Source organism: Equus asinus, chromosome 4, assembly GCF_041296235.1.
Source record: "Equus asinus isolate D_3611 breed Donkey chromosome 4, EquAss-T2T_v2, whole genome shotgun sequence".
Lineage (NCBI taxonomy): Eukaryota > Metazoa > Chordata > Mammalia > Perissodactyla > Equidae > Equus > Equus asinus.
In genome coordinates this window covers 54826262-54847391 of record NC_091793.1, presented here as the reverse complement: position 1 = coordinate 54847391, position 21130 = coordinate 54826262, and the positions used below count along the sequence as shown (strand labels likewise).

The window sequence follows — 21130 nt, the reverse complement described above, 5'->3', positions numbered from 1 at the left end:
CCAACAACTGCCTACTCCAGGCAGCTGGTTATACAAGAAAAATAAATCCTGACTTTTTAAAGCTACTATCAGTTAGGTTTTCAGTTATGGGGAGCTGAAAATATTCCTTACTTTGGTAAGAATAGAGAAAAGAGTGCTGGATGAGATTCCAGTCTTGACAGAGTTTCAGCTGAGAGCCCTCAGATCAGTGATTGAATCTTTATGGCCTTCAGATAGCACTGAGCAATCTCACAAAGACTGCCAATCCTAAAACTCTGTTTAATAATATGAAGCAAAACCCAAATGCACAATCTTTGGAACCCAAATACTAATAATCTCCTTTATATAGAGAGATCAGAAGACTCAGTGACGTATCTTTTACTCCCCTTCCTAAATAATTTTATGACATTCCTCTAAAACTGCAGGTATAATGAAACTGCAAGAAGAGTGGGTCATTGGGATCTTGAAGAGGGATACCTCTGTCAAAGCTCAGCCTCTGTGAAAGGTAAGCAGGACACAGCAAACAAGAGCCTGCAGACTAAATGAGAGCTTGTGAACACAGAGTGGAGCCACAAAAGCTTGGTCAACTTGACTCCATTTAATCCATCAGTATTAACAGGTTCATTGAGTGCCAACTAAGTGCCTAAAACAACTCTAAACGCTGAGAAAATAACAGCAATACCAACAGCTACTATTTATTAAAAACTTCCTAGACACTAGCCAGTGTTAAAATCACTTTAATGTGCATTGGTTCATTTAATGCTTGCGATAGGTCTATAAAGTAAGTACTATTATCCTCATTTCACAAATAAACTTTACAAAGTCATACAGTTAGTACATGGAAGAACCAGAAAAAAACCTTGCTCATAGCCATTACATCATACTGATTCTCAAAGGTGAGCAGAACTCAGTTTAACAGTGACAGCTTCAAGAGGTCTAGAGTCTTCTTGAAAAGATAAGTCAATAGGCATTTATATTATAAATGGGAGGTTCCATGTTGGGGTTTTAGGTATCCAATATGTAGCACCAATACTTCTCTCTACCCAAGTTCTTAACTAATACAGAAATAAAAATCAGGCAGATGAAGACCAAAACATGAATTGTATTATCAATAAAGCTGTTGGAAACCACGGCTTAGGAATGTAACCACAATAAGCTAAGTCCTTAACACTAGACTTAGACAGACTAACCCACTCATTCCCACTGGGGAGGGACCCTGTAAAATGTAATGGGTAGGGCAGAATGTGTGCTTCTTCAGGCAGCTGGCTCCCATGGAAGAGACGGGAGGAAGGGCGCCACTCCACCTCCTGCTTCCAACTCCAGGGAGCAAAACTCTCTCCTCCTCCTCTGGGAAGAATGATGAGGATGTAAAACCACAAATTCAATAATTCTAATCAATACCCCACAGCATTTTTGATGGAACTAGATTAGCTCAATCGAAAATTTATATTGAAGAGGAAAGGGCCTAGGGTGCCATGACAATATTGAAGGTAAACAAGTAGCAGGCATTTACTCCAATATGAAGCAAGACTAATGAAGACAGGATGATACTGGTACAGGGATACAAGACAGGTAGAGGAGACTGAAGAAAAAGCCTGGGAACCAACCATGCATTTATAACAACTGGATATACCACTATGTGGCATTACAAGTCAAAGGGCCAGTGAGTTTGTGGTAGGCAAAGATTTCTTAAAGAAGGTACAAAGGACACTAGAAATAAACAGAAAGATTGGTACACTGGTCTACATTAAAATTAGGGACTCCTATTCATCAAAAGACATGATCAGGGGCTGGCCCCGTGGCCGAGTGGTTGAGCTCGCGCGCTCCGCTGTAGGCGGCCCAGTGTTTCGTTGGTTCGAATCCTGGGCGCGGACATGGCACTGCTCGTCAGACCACGCTGAGGCAGCGTCCCACATGCCACAACTAGAGGAACCCACAACGAAGAATACACAACTATCTACCGGGGGGCTTTGGGGAGAAAAAGGAAAAAATAAAATCTTTAAAAAAAAAAAAAAAAAGACATGATCAAAGGAATGAAAAGGTGACCACAGAGTAGGAAAAGATATGTCCAACAAATATAACTGAAAAAGAACTTGTAACTAGAATATATAAATAAGTTCCAAAAATCAATATGAAATAGATAAGCCAACATATTTGAAGGGAAATTTCATATAAAAAGATATCTAGATGACCAACATACATATACAAAAGTACTCAACTTCATTAGTCTCCAGTGAAATGTAAATTAAAATTACCAACACATACCCATAAGAAGAACCGAAATGAAAAATTTAGACCATACCAAGCACTGGCAAAGACAGGGTGCTACCAGCACACTCTTAACTGCCCCTGCTGGTGTGAGTGTAAACTGCAGCAACCACTCTGGAAAATTGTTTGGCAGTATTTTTTTTTTTTTGAGGAAGATCAGCCCTGAGCTAAGATCTGCCACCAATTCTCCTCTTTTTGCTGAGGAAGACTTGCCCTGAGCTAAAATCCGTGCTCATCTTCCTCTACATTATATATGGGACGCCTACCACAGCATGGCTTGATGAGCAGTGCCATGTCCGCACCCAGGATCCAAACCGGCGAACCCCGGGTCACCAAAGCAGAATGTGTGAACTGAACTACTGTGCCAATGGGCTGGCCCCTATTTGGCAGTGTTTTTTAAAGCTGAACATATGCATACAAAATGGTCCAGCAATCCCACTTCTAAGCATGTGCTGAGCAGAAATGAGCAAACATGTTCACCAAAATGCATGCACAGAAGTTCATGGGAACACTATCCATAAATAGCCAAATATCTACCATGGAGTCCATCATCTCGGACTAAACAAATTGTGGCACATTCATACAATGAAATACTGTACACAATGACAATCAAGGACAACTACAAATAACAATATGGATAAAATTCACACATATTATGTTGAGTGACAAAGGCCAGATACAGAATCCAACTTTTGTGATTTCATATAGATTTATAACCAGGCTGCTATAATCCAGGAGAGTAGGATAGAGAGGTTAACCCGGTAGGGCAGAGGAAGTGGGCAGTAACTGGAAGCAGCACAGGTGGGCTCCTGGGGTACTGGTAAGGTCTTATTTCTCGATCTAGGAACTTGGTACATGAGTATTGTTCAGTTCGTGAACATTCCTATGCTGTACACTTAAAATGTGTACACTTTGTGAATGCATATTTTATTTCAATAAAAGTTGACTTCAAAAAAGAGAAGTTTAGATATATGGTAGCTGAATGATGGCCCCCCAAAGATGTTCATCTCCTAATCCTCAGAACATGGAAATACGTTAATTTACATGCTATGATAAAAGAGATTTTGCATATGTGATTAACTTAAGGATCTTGAGATGAGAAGATTACCCAAGATTATCCACATAGGTTCAATGCAATCAGTGTCTTTATAAGAGGAAAGCAGAGGGATATGTGACGACAGAAGAGGAGTGTCAGAATGATGTGCCATGAGCCCTTGCTGGCGCTGAAGATGGAGGAGGGGGCCATGAGCCAGGGAACAAAGGCAGCTTCTAGAAGCTGAGAACTGCAAGGAAACTGATTCTCCCCTGAAGCCTCCAGAAGGAGTGCAGCCCTGCCAGCACCTTCATTTTAGGCTTCTGGCCTCCAGAACTGTAAGACAATAAATTGGTGTTGTTTTAAAATTTGCATTGTTTGTGGTAATTTGTTACAGCAGCAATAAGAAATTAATATGTGATAAGTTCAAATATTTAAAGGCATAGAAACAAAGGCTTTCAGAAAATAAGAATGAGACAAAAAGACAGACGTTATAAGAAAGCACCATCTAATGACTACAGCTATCTGAAAACATAAAATCTGCCACAGGGACTGGCGGGTTTCCTCTGTCTATTAAAGCTGAGGCTAGATGTCAACTTTCAGCAAAGGTGTTGGGAAATTTAAGTGGACTGCACCAGAGGACTGTCAAAGTCCATACAGACCCAAAGACTTTATAAGCTACAAAGTGAAATGCAAAAAATAACAATAAATTTTAAACAATACTAATTTTGAACATATTATATCAATGAGATTCTGCCAACATAAATGTGCACATACAAACGTCTCAGTTACTATATTATATGTTTTCACATATATTATCACCTAACTGTGGCTATTATTCCTAAATGACAAATAGAAAATCTAGAGGGCAAAGTTTACCCCAATATCTTAAAGTGGCAGAACTGGGATCTGAACTCCAAATATTCCACTTCCCTTTATATAGAAAAAAAGCAAAAAGAAGCAGAAAAACTTTCCGTTAGACACAAAAATACATTTTAAAAAATACATTTATAACACACTACACCCTCATTTTACATAAGTAAAACCTTCTTACTTTGTTTCATGCAACGCTCTTCTCCTAAATCGAAGAGGGGCTCTCCTGGCATCCGGAAGGATGGAAGCACTTTCCTCTTTCTCAATGGTTACGTTTTGCTCCGGATCGCTGATCACAGCCCTACACAGGAAAATGCAAAGTCCAATGAAGGCCACAATGCACGGCTCTGGCACTCATTTATAAACAGCTGGAAAAGCTCATACACAAATGCAAATTTACGCTACTGTCAGAATTATATATTTGTCAGGTAGTGAATGAATAAATTTAATAGCTACAAAATACTAGCCATAAAAAAGTGAATATTCCTGTCTCTTTTTCCGTAAGTGTTAAATAAAAATAAACTGAAATTTTTGAGAGAACTCAGAGCTTCATGTCTTTCTCTCTCCTACTGTTCTTCAAACAAGCAGACACTGTGCTGGTAACTTCTGAATAAAGACATGAAGCAAAGTAAGCAAGCAGCCATATGGATTTCTGGGGGAAAAGCATCCCAAGCAGAGGAAAAAATAAACACAAAGTACCTCAGACAGGAGTGAACCTAGTATGTTTCAGAACAGGGAGAAGCCAAATGAGGGAGCAGAGTAGACAAGACAGAGAGAAATAGGAAAAGGGGTCCAAGGTCTAATGGTGCATGGATCATGTAGGGCTTGGGTGGACTGTATTATTGACTCCAGTTTTTTAGCACTCCTGATCCACATCCTCGCCACAACATCATTATAGTTGTAGTGTACCTTCTCACCCTTTGGCTTTGAGCTTAGCCATTTGACTTGCTTTGGCCAATTACATACAGCTGGATGGCTCTGCTGATCTCAGTTGAACTAACTCATGTAAGTGTGGGTTGGCTGGGGATCTGCTCATCTAGGATAATCTTGGCTAAATGGCTCAGGTGCATTTGTAGAGGCATCTTCTTGAGGCCAGTGTGTTGGCCAACCTGTGTTCCGTTTCAAAGATGGCAGAAGCACAAAACAGCAAATTGAAACACACGAAGTTTCTTAAGGCCTAAGCTCAGAACTAAGACCATTGTTTTTGATCATATATAACTGGCCAAAGTAAGTAGAAAGTATATCCACTTAGCCAAGCCTCGCCTGGACGGGTGATCTGAAGATATATGAGCTATAATTAATGATTGTTGTTTTAAGCTACTAAGTTTTGTGGTGAAACATAACCAATACCAAAGTCTTTTAGGTTTTACTCTGATTGAAATGGGGAATTACTGGAGGGTTTGATCTTGCCTTTTTGTTTTTTTTCTCCCCAAAGCCCCAGTGCACAGTTGTATATCTTCACTGTAAGTCATTCTAGCTCCTCTATGTGGGATGCCACCACAGAATGGCTTATGATGGCGTCAGGTCCGCGCCCAGGATCTGAACCAATGAACCCCAGGCTGCCGAAGCAGAGCACACAAACTTAACCACTCAGCCATGGGGCTGGCCCCTTGCCTGCCTTTTAATAGACTCACTCTGGCTGCTGGGTTGAGAATAGACCAATGAGGGGCAAATGCAGACACAATAAGTCCAGTTAGAAAGTGACTGAAATAATCCAGGAGACAGAACATGACAGTCTGAACAGAGACGGTGGTAGCAGAGGGAGCAAATTTATTTTGATGGCAAGAGTGTTTCCAGACAAACTAGATACAGGATTTGAGAGAAAGAGAGGGATCAAAGGCATCACCAAGATTTTAGGTCTAAATAACTTTAAGAATGGGGTTGCCATAGAGGAAAACTAACGAGGATTTGGTTCTGGGGAGAGGGAATGGAAACAACTTTCAAGAACTCAGACTAGAAAATGTGACGTTGGAATCTTAGATCAGGAAAGCATGAGCATATAGCCGGATTTTAAAGGCATGGTGCTGGATGAGATCACCTAGGAGGTAAATGTACAAGTCCGAGAACAAGCCCTCATGTACACTCACGTGTAAAGACTGGTGAGGAGATGAGGAAGCAGGAGAAGAGACTGAAAGGAGCAGAAGGCAGAAGGAACACCAGCCTAGTGTGGTGTACAGAGAGCCAAGCGGGAAAGAGGAAAGTGTTTCAAAGGAAGAAAGTCTTCAACTGAGACAGATGCTGCTGATGGGTCAAGTAAATGAGGGCTGAGAAATCACCATAGTCTGGTAAAATGGATGTCACTAGTTTTCTTAGGAAGAGATGCTGTGGTGGCCTATGGGGGTGGGGGGTGGAAACATAAACGCAGTGAGTTCATGAGATACTGGAAGGAGACACATTGAAGACTTTAAGTATAATTATTTCAAAGAATTTACTGAAAAACATGCATGTAGAATAGCTTTTTTTCTAACTGCCACCTAACTAAACAGTAATTTTTTAAAGCTAAATTTAGTCTCACTTCTTCCTGGAAGACCTCCTAGACCATTCCAGCCTCTTCTGAAACCATACAATATTTACATGTTGTCATGCAATTTAGCACAGCAGGTATTAAAGCTTTATATAGCTTTCTAAGCGCTATGAAACTTTAGATTAGCTTTTAAAATTCTTGACAATTAGTCCCACAGTTCCCAAACCGCCTACCGAGTCACTCTGGGAGGCCACAGGGAACTCACAAGGACACTGCAGGATATTTTTAATTTTTGAGGGCAACAGTGATACCCAATATTTGTAGGATACCACACAAAATAACATAAAAGTAAAATATTTTTCTTTCAATTTATGTGTATTTTTTCAAATTGTCATTAAGTTGTTAGGAAGTAAATACTTATTAAGTTGTTTAGACAAAAATACTTAATAAATATAACTATTAGGTATTTCTATTGGCCTAGGAGTGCCATGAAAAAATTACTAAAACACTACACGTTCAGTGAACACAGCAAGTTTGGGACCCTCTGAGTTAGGCACTTGTTGATTGACCAAGGATATGTGTGTAATGTATAAAAAAGAAATTTAATGAAAACTTTCTGAATGGATTTGTATTCCCAGTTACCAGTCTCACCTGGATAAGTGGTCTATCATCACTTGCTCTGCAACAGTCTGTTTCTTCTTCTCTGCAGCCACAATTTCCTAAGAAGAGAAAATATAGAAGATGTCATTGTCCCCAAAGCAGAACAATACAATAGTTAACACAAGAGCCCTAAAATATAAATTAAACATTTCATACTTGCTTCTTAAATATAGATTACTATATGCATGATTAATAAGTTCAAATTCCAATTATTTAATCTAAAAGTACTATTTATTTCCTAAAACGTAATGCACTTAAATTTAGGTGAAATCTTCAGAGATTTCCACAAACTGCATTTGCATTTTACAGAACCAGAATAAAGGAGGAGGAGACTATGACCTCCCTCCCCTCGAGAGATGCCCTGCGAAAGTCATCTTAGCCTGCTCCAGGAAGAATCCCACTGCTGACACAGATAACTCGGTCTAAAACCATTCATATTAGGTGATGCTGAAACTGAATCCGAATCATTCAAACATACAGCACAAACCTAAAAAAACAAACAAAAAGGCCTCCCACCATTAAAAGGATAATAATCTTTTCTGTGTATATAATTCATTAACAATACTTGATCAACTTTTCTCAATTACTGGTTTGATTAAACTGTCTTCATACTATTTTTTGCTTTTCCAACTCATCCAAAAGTATCTTTACTACATTTTAGGTCATATCAATTGGAAGATTTGTAATCATTCAATTCCAATTAGGTTATCATCCAACTATAATCACTAAAATGTTACTTTTGAAGGATAATAAAACGTTTAAAAAATTAAGAAATCAAAATGAAGCTGTTCTAGTTTTAGAATGTAAATCACTGTCATCCCCATTGATCACTCTAATGAATGAAATCAAGTAAGATGATACTGCTTAAGATAAAGGCTTTGCAGCCTTAGGAAGAGTGCTGTATTTGAAACTGACACGAAATTCAAATAAGAATGACTAAAACAATAGAAAGAAAAGGTAGAAACTCCTAAGAAACCTGGACACGTTGGGCACAATGATTTAAATGTTAACCTATAATTGAATTTAGTTTTATTGTTTGGTAGAAACTTAAGATGTATAGCTACATATTCAAATATGCCCATATGAAGTTCATATTTAATACATAACTATATTAAACTGCATCTTGTGTTCTCTAAGCTAGTGACACTTTATAAGGATTGTTGGTTGGTAGTAAATTAAAACAGCAATTAAAAAGTTAGAAAAATTGTGTAACTTGCAGGTCAAGTAAGTATATTTGAGACCTAAGGGTGATTCAGAAAGTGGACACTGATTAAAACACGAAATTTTAAAGAGAAAATATCCACATCAGCCAGAACATCAATGTAAACCCCAGAAGCAAGGAAGAGAGGTGAGCTGAATGAAGACCCCGAGCCCAGGCAGACAGCCCACCTTGAGGGTGGCATTTACGGTGGCTTACAGTCTGGAGGGAGGGTTAGAACCACCCTCAGGCTCACTGACTTAGAGGTCTGTGTAAACACGAGCAGAATAGAAGCAGAAGTCACACTGACGTGAAGGATCTGATAATACTGAAAAATTACAAGCAAACTAGAAAAGATGGATATAAAAACCACAGTTTCACTGGTTCTGCTGTTCACTTAAGCAGCCAAAAATTAAACTAAAAAGCTTCCACTTATATTAAAAAAATAAACGTGTACTAATTTCAGATGCAAAGTTTACTCACATAACCATTTCCTTGAAAAAAACAGATGAGTGCTCCCACAATAAAGTAACATGCACTTGACAGTGAGTTTAGACACCCTGACACAATAAGTAATTGTGAGGAAAAGAAACCCACTAACACCCAGGTGGCTTTGGATTGTACCAAGAACAATACCCTATGAGCCTTAAATAAGACACAATTTTGCTTTATAAAGTAGCTTTTTTACTTTTAGAATAATCCTGGTAATAGTCCTTATTCAATTAAGCATAAATATCTATATAACAATAGGCATAGAAAATAAGGTGTATGTGGTTTTAGTAAAAGAACTATAGCAACTTGAGACATCCACAGAAAATCAGTCCACCTGACCCAGAGATTAATTACAGACTGCTATCAATTCAGAATGTATTGATGCTGGATGATCGTTATCCAAATAAAATATATACTGAATTTCTACTCAGTAATAGCAATAATGTGACTAGCTAAATCCAGACTGCTTTATTATTATTTAGGCCATATAAACCAGAGTTTTCCCAACTTTTGAGCCACCACACACTGCTATTACATCAATCCATTACAGGTGTGTCTAAGATATGACTCACCTTGAGGTGTCTGGGTGGCCAGTGGACTGCAACTTTAAGCAGCTTGGTTTGCCTATCCCAGGACATCACAGAAATTATAATTATATTATAATTACCTATTTGCACCAGAAGTAGCCTAAGCAATAGTCATCAAATAATCTGATTTTGTAAAATATACAATTTAAAGTTAATACTGAGAGTCTAGATCTTTGCTTCCCTTTTCCTAAAGAAAAATTACTTTATGCCTACCCTTTTCCTTAAGTGGCCTGAATTTCTCTAGTTTTAGTAGCTTATGACTTTCAAAAAAAATAACCAGCCTACTTCTTTGGGGTGGAGAGTGACGATGCCAAATAACTCCACTGATATAAACAGCAGCCAATTAACATTTTCAACAATGTAAACTACATTTTTAACAACTCCTAAAGATTCAAGACAATTTTCCACAGTAAATACATCAAACACCAATGGGTTGTAAAAGTGAGGACTCAGTTTGCACATTAATGGATAGGCACCTTAGTCCAAATTCAATTATTGCAATTATTAATTCATTTGTTGGTCTGTAAAATCTTGGAGAGAAAATTATCTCAATGGCTTATCAAATAAGTAAAATCACTAACAACTTACAGCATCAGATTTTCTTGTGCTCCATTGTGCACTGTGCCTGTTGTCTGCATAACCCTGCTGGAGAAGGGCCTTCCTATCCAGAGTTGTGAGGTCACCCATGATGACTTCTTCACCTTGGACACACTGTATGTGAAACAACTAGTGAACTCTCATACATATATTTAGAATATTTGTTTTTAACAAAATGAAGGATTAAATAACCACTGACATATGGGGATTAAGAGTACAGGCTTTAACAATCAGTTTGCCTGTTTGAATCCAGCTCTTCCACTTTCTAGGTAGATGCCCTCTCTGGGCTTCAGCTTACTCATAGATAAAATGGAAATTAATAATAGCAACTACTTCACACACAAGAAATGATTAAATGAGATGATACATGTCCAACACTTATAAAAGTACCTGACATACAGTAAGCATTAAATAAAAGGTAGCAAATATTATAACTATTATTGTCCTTTGAGTCTTTGTAAAGTTAATTAATGTGGGTTTGTCACTCCTTTATAAAATTAAATTCAAAAGTAAAGTACTAATAGACGGGGTGTATCCTTTGAGGTTGTTAAAATCAAACACAAACAGCGACACTGAAATTTCCTGAGCAGACAAAACCAGTTTAGTCACACAGCAAAGCTTCATTCAGCTTGTTTTGCAAGACTAACTTGACCTGGGTCACTTCTTGTTTATGCCTCGGAAATCAGAAGCAAAACTTGAACTGTTCCCCAAAATTGATGAGATAAACACTAACCAATTCCATATTGTTTAAGAAAATTCTAATAGTATAATCAATCACTGCAAAGAATAAATAGTCTCTGCCTCTTCACTAGATAAGCTGCTTTATAACAATATCCTCCGACCTCCTTCCATGCTTGGTTTGAGTGCTCCTGCTTCACGATCTTTTGGTGTGTGTACAATAAGGTTTTACTAATTACTATTTTGGTGATTCACTGGTTTTACTTCTGCTATTTCTGAACTTTTGACAAGGTAAAGGATCCTTCGGGATCCTAAAGAAATAAACACTAAATTTTTCTCTGAATATAAGATGTACCTTAACAAAAAATAATGCTCCAATAGGACAGCAACTTATCAAAAATTTAACAGGTAGTTGGTGTCAAGATGGCAGGGTAGGTAGACTCTGAACTCATCTCCTCCCATGAACACAACCAACTTACAACTTTTCTAGGAACAACTGCCACTGAGAGAGAATTGAAAACTGGATATAAAAAGAATGCCCACAACAAAGGACAGTCCTAACTGAGGCGGAAGAGGCAGAAATTCCTGTCTGGAGAGAAAAAAGCCACCTTCATGAGCTGTGGACCTTTATGGCAAGGCAGGAGCAACCCTAAGGTACTCAGCCTTCCCTGGAGGAGCAGGGGACCTGAACAGGGGTGCGTTACAGCATAAGCATCCTTCAGATTCAGCACAACTGAGACAAGTCTCATAATATCTGGCTTTGCTGGCTGTTAACAACAACAGGGAATAGCCCTAGAAAAGCTATTGGACACAAGAAGAATAAAGTCAGCTCTAAAGGGCCTATACACAAATTTACCCATTTTGGAAAACAACCTAAAATCACCAGAAAGAAAGGTGCACAGTCCTTTGGTGAAAAGAGATTCACTGAATAAGGTCTGGGTGCCTCTCGGTGAGATGTGAGAAGTCTCAAGGGACTGAAACATTGGCAGCAGCCATTTTGTGACCTAGTACAGGTGTGCTAACACACATGCTGGCAGATGCCATTGGAGTTCTTCCCCTGGCCTGTTAGCCCAGGGTCTGCCACACCCACTAGTGCACAGATTTAATCCAGCTCAGCCAGGGCAGGCAGCCTGCCCTAGGGACAGACCCCACAAAACAGCAAGCCCTCAGGCAACTCTTTGATCTGCATAGACTGGGTGCCTAGATCCTCTGCTGGCAGGTGAGTGGGTCTGCCCCTGTGGGGAAGGGTGGAGGGTATGGGGCATTGGTGGAAGGTGTGGGGGCCTCTGCAGTGGGGCAACTGGGTCCACTCCAAGGGGTCGGGAAGTGTACACAGGCCAGGACTGTGTCGAAGGTGTGTGTGGACCTGTAGGCCATGGGGCTTATCAGCAGCAGAAGACCTGTGTTTCTCAAACAGCCACAGAGGGAATTGGGCCCACATTCCAAAGCCTGAAACAGTTGGGTCCTCCCATGCCTGGGGCCGGCCCCACTCACCTGCAATACTGAGGGAGCTGACATTAGCCTTGCAGGCCAGAGGCCTACAGCAATTGTAAGACCCTGAAGCTACCAACCAGACATGCTGAGGGCTTACTCACTTAACAGAAAAACTGAAAACAGGAACATACTATTAGACCTTGCACCCAACTGTGCTGGGGCTCCCCACACCTGATAAAGTGACTGAAAAGACCATAGCAGCCACACATAGCTGAGCATTACAACCAGTGGGCTAGGGGGACAGCCTAGCCTGCCTAGCCTCCCTAGCCACCTGCAGCAACAGCAGCCCTGCCACAAGAGAAGGACACATGGAGCCCACACAGGGGACACCCCTGGAACAGTTGGAATGGTGACAGGAGGGAAGCACACAGCTGGGCCTCAAAAGGCAAGGCATCTCTTACATAAGGCCACTTCTCCAAGATAAGGAGACACAGCTGACCCACCTACTACATAGATATAAGCACAGAGAAAGAGACAAAATGAAGAGGCAAAGGAATACATTACATGCAAGGGAACAGGATAAAACCCTAGAAAAAGAACTAAATGAAACAGAAATAAGCAATCTACCTGAGAAAGAGTTCAAACAAAAAGTCATACGGATGCTCACTGATCTTGGGAGAAGAATGGATGACAAAGTGAGTATGTCAACAAAGAACTGGAACATAGAAAAGAATCAGTCAGAAATGAAGAATACAATACTGGAAATGAAAAACTCCCTAGAGGGACTCAATAGCAGAGTAAATGATACAGAAGAACGGAGCAGCAAGCTGGATGAAAGACTAGAGGAAATCACCCAAGCTGAACAGATAAAAGAAAAAAGATTAAAAAGAACAAGAACAGTCCAAGGGAAATCTGGGACTACATCAAGTGCACTAACATTTGTATTATAGGTGTCCCAGAAGGAGAAGAGGGAGACAAAGGGGCAGAGAATCTATCTGAAGAAATAACAGCTGAAAACTTTCCTAACCTAAGGAAGGAAACAACAACCAGGTACAGGAGGCACAGAGAGCACCAAACAAGATAAACCTAAAGAGGCCTACACCAAGACACATTATAATTAAAATGTCCAAAATTAAAGATAAAGAGAGAATCCTAAAATCCAGGAGAGTAGGGCAACAAGTGACATACAAAGGAAACCTCATAAGGCTCAGCGGACTTCTGGCAAAAACCCTACTTGTTAGAAGGGAGTGGCATGATATACTTAAAGAGTTAAAAGGAAAAAACCTACAGCCAAGAATACTCTACTTGGAAAGGTTATCACTCAGAAGGGAAGGAGAGATAAAGAGTTTCCCAGACAAGCAAAAACTAAAGGAGTTTATCACCAAGAAATCAGCCTTATAAGAAATGCCAAAGGGACTTAAGTGGGAAAGAGAAGACCACAAGTAGGAATTTAAAAAATTATCCAAAAAAAAAGGCAATAAAATCACTGTTAAAGGTAAAAATACAGTAAAGGTAGCAGATCAACCACCTATGAAGACAACATGAAGGTCAAAAGACAAAAGTATGAAAATTACCTGTTTTAATGATGAGAGGGTAATGGATACACACACAAAAAATAAAAGGTTAGATATGGTATCAAAAACATAAAATGTTGGAGGAGGGGAGTAAAAGAGCAGAGCTTTTAGAAAGAGGTCAAACTAAAGACAGCTTCAACTCAATACAGATTGCTATATACGCAGATTATTATATATGAACCTCATGATAATCAAAAACGAGAAACCTATAATAAATACAGAAATAATTAAGAGAAAGGAACCCAAACATAACACTGAAGAAAGCCATAAACCAGAAGGGAAGAGAGCAAGAGAAAAAGGAAGGAACAGAGAAGAACTACTAAAACAACCAGAAAAAAAGTAAGAAAATGGCAATAAGTACATATTTATCAATAGCTACTTTAAACATCAATGGACTAAATGTTCCAATCAAAAAGCATAGGCTGGCTGATTGGATAAAAAAACAAGACCCATATATATGCTGTATACAAGAGACACACTTCAGACCTAAAGACACTCACAAACTGAAAGTGAAAGGATGGAAAAAGATACTCCACACAAATTGAAAAGAAAATAAAGCTGGGGTAGTAATACTTATATGAGACAAAATAGACTTTAAAACAAAAACTGTAACAACAGACAAGAGCACTACATAATGATAAAGTGAAGATTCCAACAGGAGGATATAACACTTGTAAATATCTATGCACCCAACATAGGAGAACTTAATACATAAAACAATTATTAACAGACATAAAAGGAGAAATATACAGTAACACAATAATAGTAGGGGACTTTAACACTCCACTTACACTAATGGATAGATATCCAACAGAAGATCAATAAGGAAACATTGGGCTTAAATGACACACTAGACCAGATGGACTTGGTAGATATATATAGAACATTCCATCCAAAAACAATACACATTCTTTTTTAATGCACATGGAACATTCTCCAGGATTGGTCACGTATTAGGCCACAAAACAAGTCTCAACAAATTTAAGAAGATTGAAATAATACCATGCATCTTTTCTGACCACAAAAGTATGAAACTGAAAATCAACTACAGGAAGAAAACTGGAAAATCCACAAAAATGTGGAGATTAAACAAAATGGTACTGAACAACAATTGGGTCAATGAAGAAATCAAAGAATAAATCAAAAAATACCTGGAGACAAATGAAAATGAAAATATGACATGCCAAAATCTATGGGATACAGCAAAAGCAGTTCTAAGAGGGAAGTTTATAGCAATTCAGACCTATCTCAACAAACAAGAAAAATCCCAAATAATCTAACAGTGCACCTAAAGGAACTGGAAAAAGAACCAAGCCCAAAATAAGTAGAAGGAAAAAAATAATAAAAATCAGAGCAGAAATAAATGAAATGGAGACTAAAAATACAATAGAAAAAATTAATGAAACCAAGAGCTGGTTCTCTGAAAAGATAAACAGAATTGACAAACCTTTAGATAGAGTCCCCAAGAAAAAAGGAGAGATGGCTCAAATAAATAAAATCAGAAATGAAAGAGGAGAAATTACAATGGACACCTCAGAAATACATATGATCATATCAGAATACTATCAAAAGCTATATTCCAACAAATTGGATAATCTAGAAGAAATGGATAAATTCTTAGAAACATACAACCTGCCAAAACTGAATCAAGAAGAAATCGAGAAGTTGAATAGACAAATCTCCAGTAAGGAGATCAAAACAGTAATCAAAAACCTCCCAAAAACTGAAAGTCCAGGACCAGACAGCTTCCCTGGTGAATTCTACCAAACATTCAAAGAAGACTTAATATCTATCCTTCTCAATCTGTTGCAAAAAATTGAAGAGGAGAGGAGGCTTCCTAACTCCTTCTACGAAGCCAACATCAACCTGATACCAAAACCAGACAAGGACAATGCAACAAATTACAGGCCAATATCACTGATGAACATCAATGCAAAAATCCTCCACTAAATACTAGCAAACCGAATACAACAATACATCAAAAAGCTCATACACCATGATCAAGTGGGATTTATTCCAGGGATGCAGGGATGGTTCAATATCCACAAATCAATGTGATACACTACATTAACAAAATGAAGAATAAAAATCACATGATCATCTCAATAGACACAGAAAAAGCATTTGACAAGATACAGCATCCATTTATGATAAAAACTCTGAATAAAATAGGAATAAAAGGAAAGTACCTCAACATAATAAAGGCCACATGTGACAAACCCATTGCAAATATCATTCTCAATGGAGAAAAACTGAAAGCTATCCCTCTAAGAACAGGAACCAGATAAGCATGCCCACTTTCACCACTCTTATTTAACATAGTATTGGAAGTCTTAGCCAAAGCTATCAGTCAAGAAAAACAAATAAAAGGGATCCAAATTGGAAAGGAAGAAGTGAAACTGTCAATATTTGCAGATGACATGATTTTATATACAGAAAACCCTAAAGAATCCACTAAAAATCTTTTAGAAATAATAAATTAATATGGTCAAGTTGCAGGACACAAAGTCAACATACAAAATTCAGTTGTGTTTCTATACACTAACAAAGTAGCAGAAAGAGAAATTAAGAATAAAATCCCACTTACAATTGCAACAAAAAGAACAAAATACCTAGGAATAAGATTAACCAAAGAGGTGAAAGATCTGTACACTGAAAACTATAAAACATTGTTAAAAGAAATTGAAGAAGACACAAAGAAATGAAAAGATATTCCATGCTTTTGGATTCAACATAGTTAAAATGTCCACACTTCCTAAGACAATCTACAGATTCATTGTCATCTCTATCAAAGTCTCAACAACATTTTTCACAGAAATAGAACAAAGAATCCTAAAATTTATATGGAACAACAAAAGACCCTGAATAGCTAATGGAATCCTAAGAAAAAAGAACAAAGCTAGAGGTATCACACTACCTGCTCTCAAAATCTACTACAAAGCCATAGTAACCAAAACAGCATAGTACTGGCACAAAAACAGACTTACAGATCAATGGAACAGAATCAAGAGCCCAGAAATAAACCCACACATCTATGTTCAGCTAATTTTTGACAAGGGAGCTGAAAAGATACAATGGAGAAAGGAAACTCTCTTCAATAAATGGTGTTGAGAGAACTGGACAGCCACATGCAAAACAATGAAAGCAGACCATTATCTTACACCATGCACAAAAATCAACTCAAAATGGATTAAAGACTTGAATGTAAGACCCAGAACCATTAAACTTCTGGAAGAAAACATAGGCAGTACACTCTTCGACATCGGTCTTAGCAGCATATTTTCAAGTACCATGTCTGGCTGGGCAAGGGAAATAATAGAAAAAATAAACAAATGGATCTACATCAAACTAAAAAACTTCTGCACAGCAAAGAAAACCATCAACAAAACGAAAAGATAACCGAACAATTTGGAGAAGATATTTGCAAACCATATATCTGATAAGGGGTTACTATCCAAAATATACGAAGAACTCATACATCTCAAGAAGAAAAAAACTAATAACGCCATTAAAAAATGGACAAAAGATCTCAATAGACATTTCTCCAAAGAAGATATACAGATGGCCAACAGGCACATGAAAAGATGCTCAACTCATTAGCTATCAGAGAAATGCTAATCAAAACTACAATGAGATATCACCTCACTCCCATCAGAGTGGCTATAATTAACAAGACAGGAAACAATAAGTGTTGGAGAGGATGTAGAGAGAACCCTCATACACTGCTGGTGGGAGTGCAAACTGGTACAGCCACCATGGAAAACCTTATGGAGATTCCTCAAAGAATTAAGAATAGATCTAGCATTTAATCCAGCTATTCCACTGCTGGATATTTAGTCAAAGAACATGAAAACACGAATGCATAAAGATACATGCACCCCTATGTTCATCATAGCATTATTCACAGTAGCTAAGACTTGGCAGCAACCTAGGTGCCCATCATGGACAAATGGATAAAGAAGATGTGGTATATATACACAATAGAATACTACTCAGCCAAAAGAAATGATGAAATCTGGCCATTTACGACCATATGGATGAACCTTGAGAGTACTATGCTAAGTTAAATGTCAGAGGGAGAAAGTCAAATTCCATATCATCTCACTCATAAACAGAAGATAAAAACAACAAACAAACAAACACAGGGAAACAGAGATTGGACTGGTAGTTACCAGAGGGGCAGGGGGAGGGAAGAGGAGAAAGGCTGATTAGGCACATGTGTGCGGTGATGGATTGTGATTGGTCTTTGGGTGGTGAACATGACGTAACCTACACAGAAAACAAAATATGTAATGATGTACACCTGAAATTTACATAATGTTATAAATCAATGTTATCAAATAAATAAATAAATTTAATAGGTTTCAATAGCTTTTTTCCCAAAGGCTTGTTCTTACATCAGATCTTCCTTAAAAGGTCACACTCCATCTTCATACTCTGCTCTGTCTTCACGACTTTTGAATTTCTACATGAATTTTATGATACATATGTTTAAGATGTGTTGCCTGGCTTCCTGCTATAAGTTCCATGAGGGCAGGAACCTGGTCTGACATTTATATTGCAGTATCCCTGGTGCCAGAACAAGACCATGCATCGTGAGCACTTGATAAATATTTACTCAGCAAATCAACAGTGAATCTTAAGTACACGTTTACTACTGGGAAATGAATTTATGAAGATACTTTATAATTTTATTTACCCACTAATATATTTGTTTTCCCTAAATAGTGATCTAACAAGCACCAAAAAGATGTTTAGCATTATATAAGGTATGTTAAACAGATTGATATGTTTAAGTATAAGCCAAGCTCTGCATTATGCATCTGTTGTTAGTGTTGTCAGTGGATTCTGACTCCTAGCGACCCTGGACAGCAGAGTGGAACCCTGCCTGGTCCTCTCATCTTTCAGGGCTCTATCAGACAACACTGCGCTGCTATTCATGGGCTTTATGGCCAATTTTTTTGGAAGTGGGTGGCCATGTCCTCCTTCTTAGTCTATCTTAGTCTGGAAGCGCTGCTGAAACCTGTCCACTATGGGTGACCTTGCCAGTATTTGAAATCCTGGTGGCAGAGCTTTCCGCATCACAGTAACACAGCCGCCACAATACGACAACCCGACAGATGGGTTGTGCGATGCCCTGACTGGGACATGAACCCAGGCCGCAGCAGTAAGAACACCAGGTCTTAACCACTGAACAACCAGGGCTGTCTATATTATGCTGTAGGTTGGAAGAAACTTTCAAAAGCATTTTATTTTGTTTCGGCTTGTTTCTAATCTTTTACAAAAAGGGAAACAGTGACATTCCCACTGGTATTTCCAATTTAAACTCCCCAAACCAGACTTCCTTGTGGTCTTCCCCACTCCAGTTAATGGCAAGACCACCCTTTCAATTGCTCAGGCCAACAGCTTTAGAGGCATTCTTCGTCTTCCCTTTCTCCCACGCCTACAACCAATCCATTAGCAAACATTCTCAGCCCCACCTTCAGAATCTATCCAGAACGTGGCTTCTCATCATGACCACTTCTTATCCAAGTGTGCTGTTACCACCTGGGTCCAAGCCAGCGTCCTCATCTCTTCCCTAGATTGCATACTGTGAGAGCCCCCTCAAAGGGCTTCCTGCCTCCCGTGTTACCCTTTTCTCAACAGAACAAAGTAGCTTTCTGCCTCAGAATAAAAGGCAAAGGCCTGCCGTGGTTTATAAGGCCTCCCTGTTCTGTTTCCCAGCCTCCCTTTTCCTCTCTGCCCAATCTCTTCTCATCTCTCCCTTGCTCTCCCTCCTCCCACCACACTGTTCTTGATATTTCTTAAATACTTCATGCCTACTCCTGCTTCATGACAGAGTTTCTCCTGACTGGCTAGCTTCTCCCCGCTTTCAGATGTGCGCTAAAACACCACCTAATGGAAAAGATCTTCCCCAGGGACCCTATACACACTGCTGCCCACCCTCCAGCCCTTCCCAGTTCCCTTCAATCTACACCATTCGTCAAACCAGACGAGTTAATTGATCGATTGATTGATTTTTTGTTTTCCTTGCTAACTCCTTTAGGATAAATGTCCTGTAAGGGTATAAACTTTTGTGTTTTATTCACTGACTTATCATCAGTACCTGGAAGAAAACCTTGCATATAGTTAAACATTCAATACCTATTTGTTTGAAAGAATAAACAATGAGCAAATAAATTTAGGGTGATAATTTCTAAAACCAAAAGGTATTTTGTCTTTTTATAGAATTGGTGAAAAAGAATATATCTGGAATGATTAATAATAAGTACAATTAAGGAATTCATATTTCCTGTAAAACCGAAGTTTAATGATTTTCATGTTTTATTTACAAATGTTTCATTATTTAAATACATATACACACACACAAATAAGGTTAACTTTTAGGTACTAAAACAATTTGCCAAGAGATCCATCATCTCTCTATACTAAACAGAAGGAAATTCAACAAAGAAAATTTGCCATTAGAATCAAGCAGATGCCACTTTTATTTTCGTATTTGACATTATCAGTTGACTGATGTATCAGCCCAATTAACTAGCAACTATGGCTTTTAGTTATTGTCCTGGATCCTAAATATATTTAACTGTAGCTTTTATCAGTAAATAGAATCAAGGTGCATGTCGCTCCCTGCTTTGCATTTCTAGTATCAGGGACCTCTTCTCCTTCCAGAGGTTCCTATTCCAGTGTTAACTGATGTGACAGTAATAGGATTTCTAATGGCAGCGTTGTTTCTCATAATGATATACATCTAAAAAGTCAGCAAATAAGTTGCTCAAACCCCTTAAGCACAAGATTATTATATAGAGACTATATACAAACCAGGGCTTTTTGCAAGACTATCAAGAGCATATTAAAATTTTAATATGTAGGTTAAAAAAATCAAAGAAGGAAAACAGGATCTTTTCCAGAAGAAAATACACACATATTGGCTTCTATTTATAAAATTCTTTATTGATACTTTGTAAATATTTACATTACATTAATCATATGGGAAGATTTTCAAACAAGATTTGTTCCTCTCTTAAACCAAAAGTAAACAAATGTCCTCATTTGAACTTGTGTTTTAGGAAATCAAAGTTTCACTTTAAAAATATTTTGAATGATTTTGCCACAGCAAATAAAGCATGTGCTTTCAGAAACCCTCATTCTATTTTTCTGACATTATTGCAATGATCTAAATATCACATGGTAGGTCCTGCAGATAATACACGGCCAGATGCTGCAGGGCTGTGAAAGTACCCTGCCTAGCTTTAATCAAAGATACTAGAAGATTACATTTGTGTGCATCCA

The 21130-nt window shown here is 38.3% G+C and overlaps 1 protein-coding gene across 7 annotated transcripts in view; it reads right to left on the bottom strand.

The window, feature by feature from the left end:
- CAPS2 (calcyphosine 2) overlaps nt 1–21130 on the bottom strand; it is a 52627-nt gene that overhangs the window by 18975 nt on the left and 12522 nt on the right. For 6 of the 7 annotated variants that reach the window (XM_070507314.1, XM_070507315.1, XM_070507316.1 and 3 more), the window contains 3 exons: nt 10143–10265; nt 7269–7336; nt 4335–4454 (listed from right to left, as the gene is read on the bottom strand). In XM_070507314.1, the coding sequence (XP_070363415.1) occupies nt 4335–4454; nt 7269–7336; nt 10143–10265 (311 nt within the window). The remainder of the gene's footprint in view (nt 1–4334; nt 4455–7268; nt 7337–10142; nt 10266–21130) is intronic. The other variant, XM_070507317.1, reaches the window with a different exon arrangement.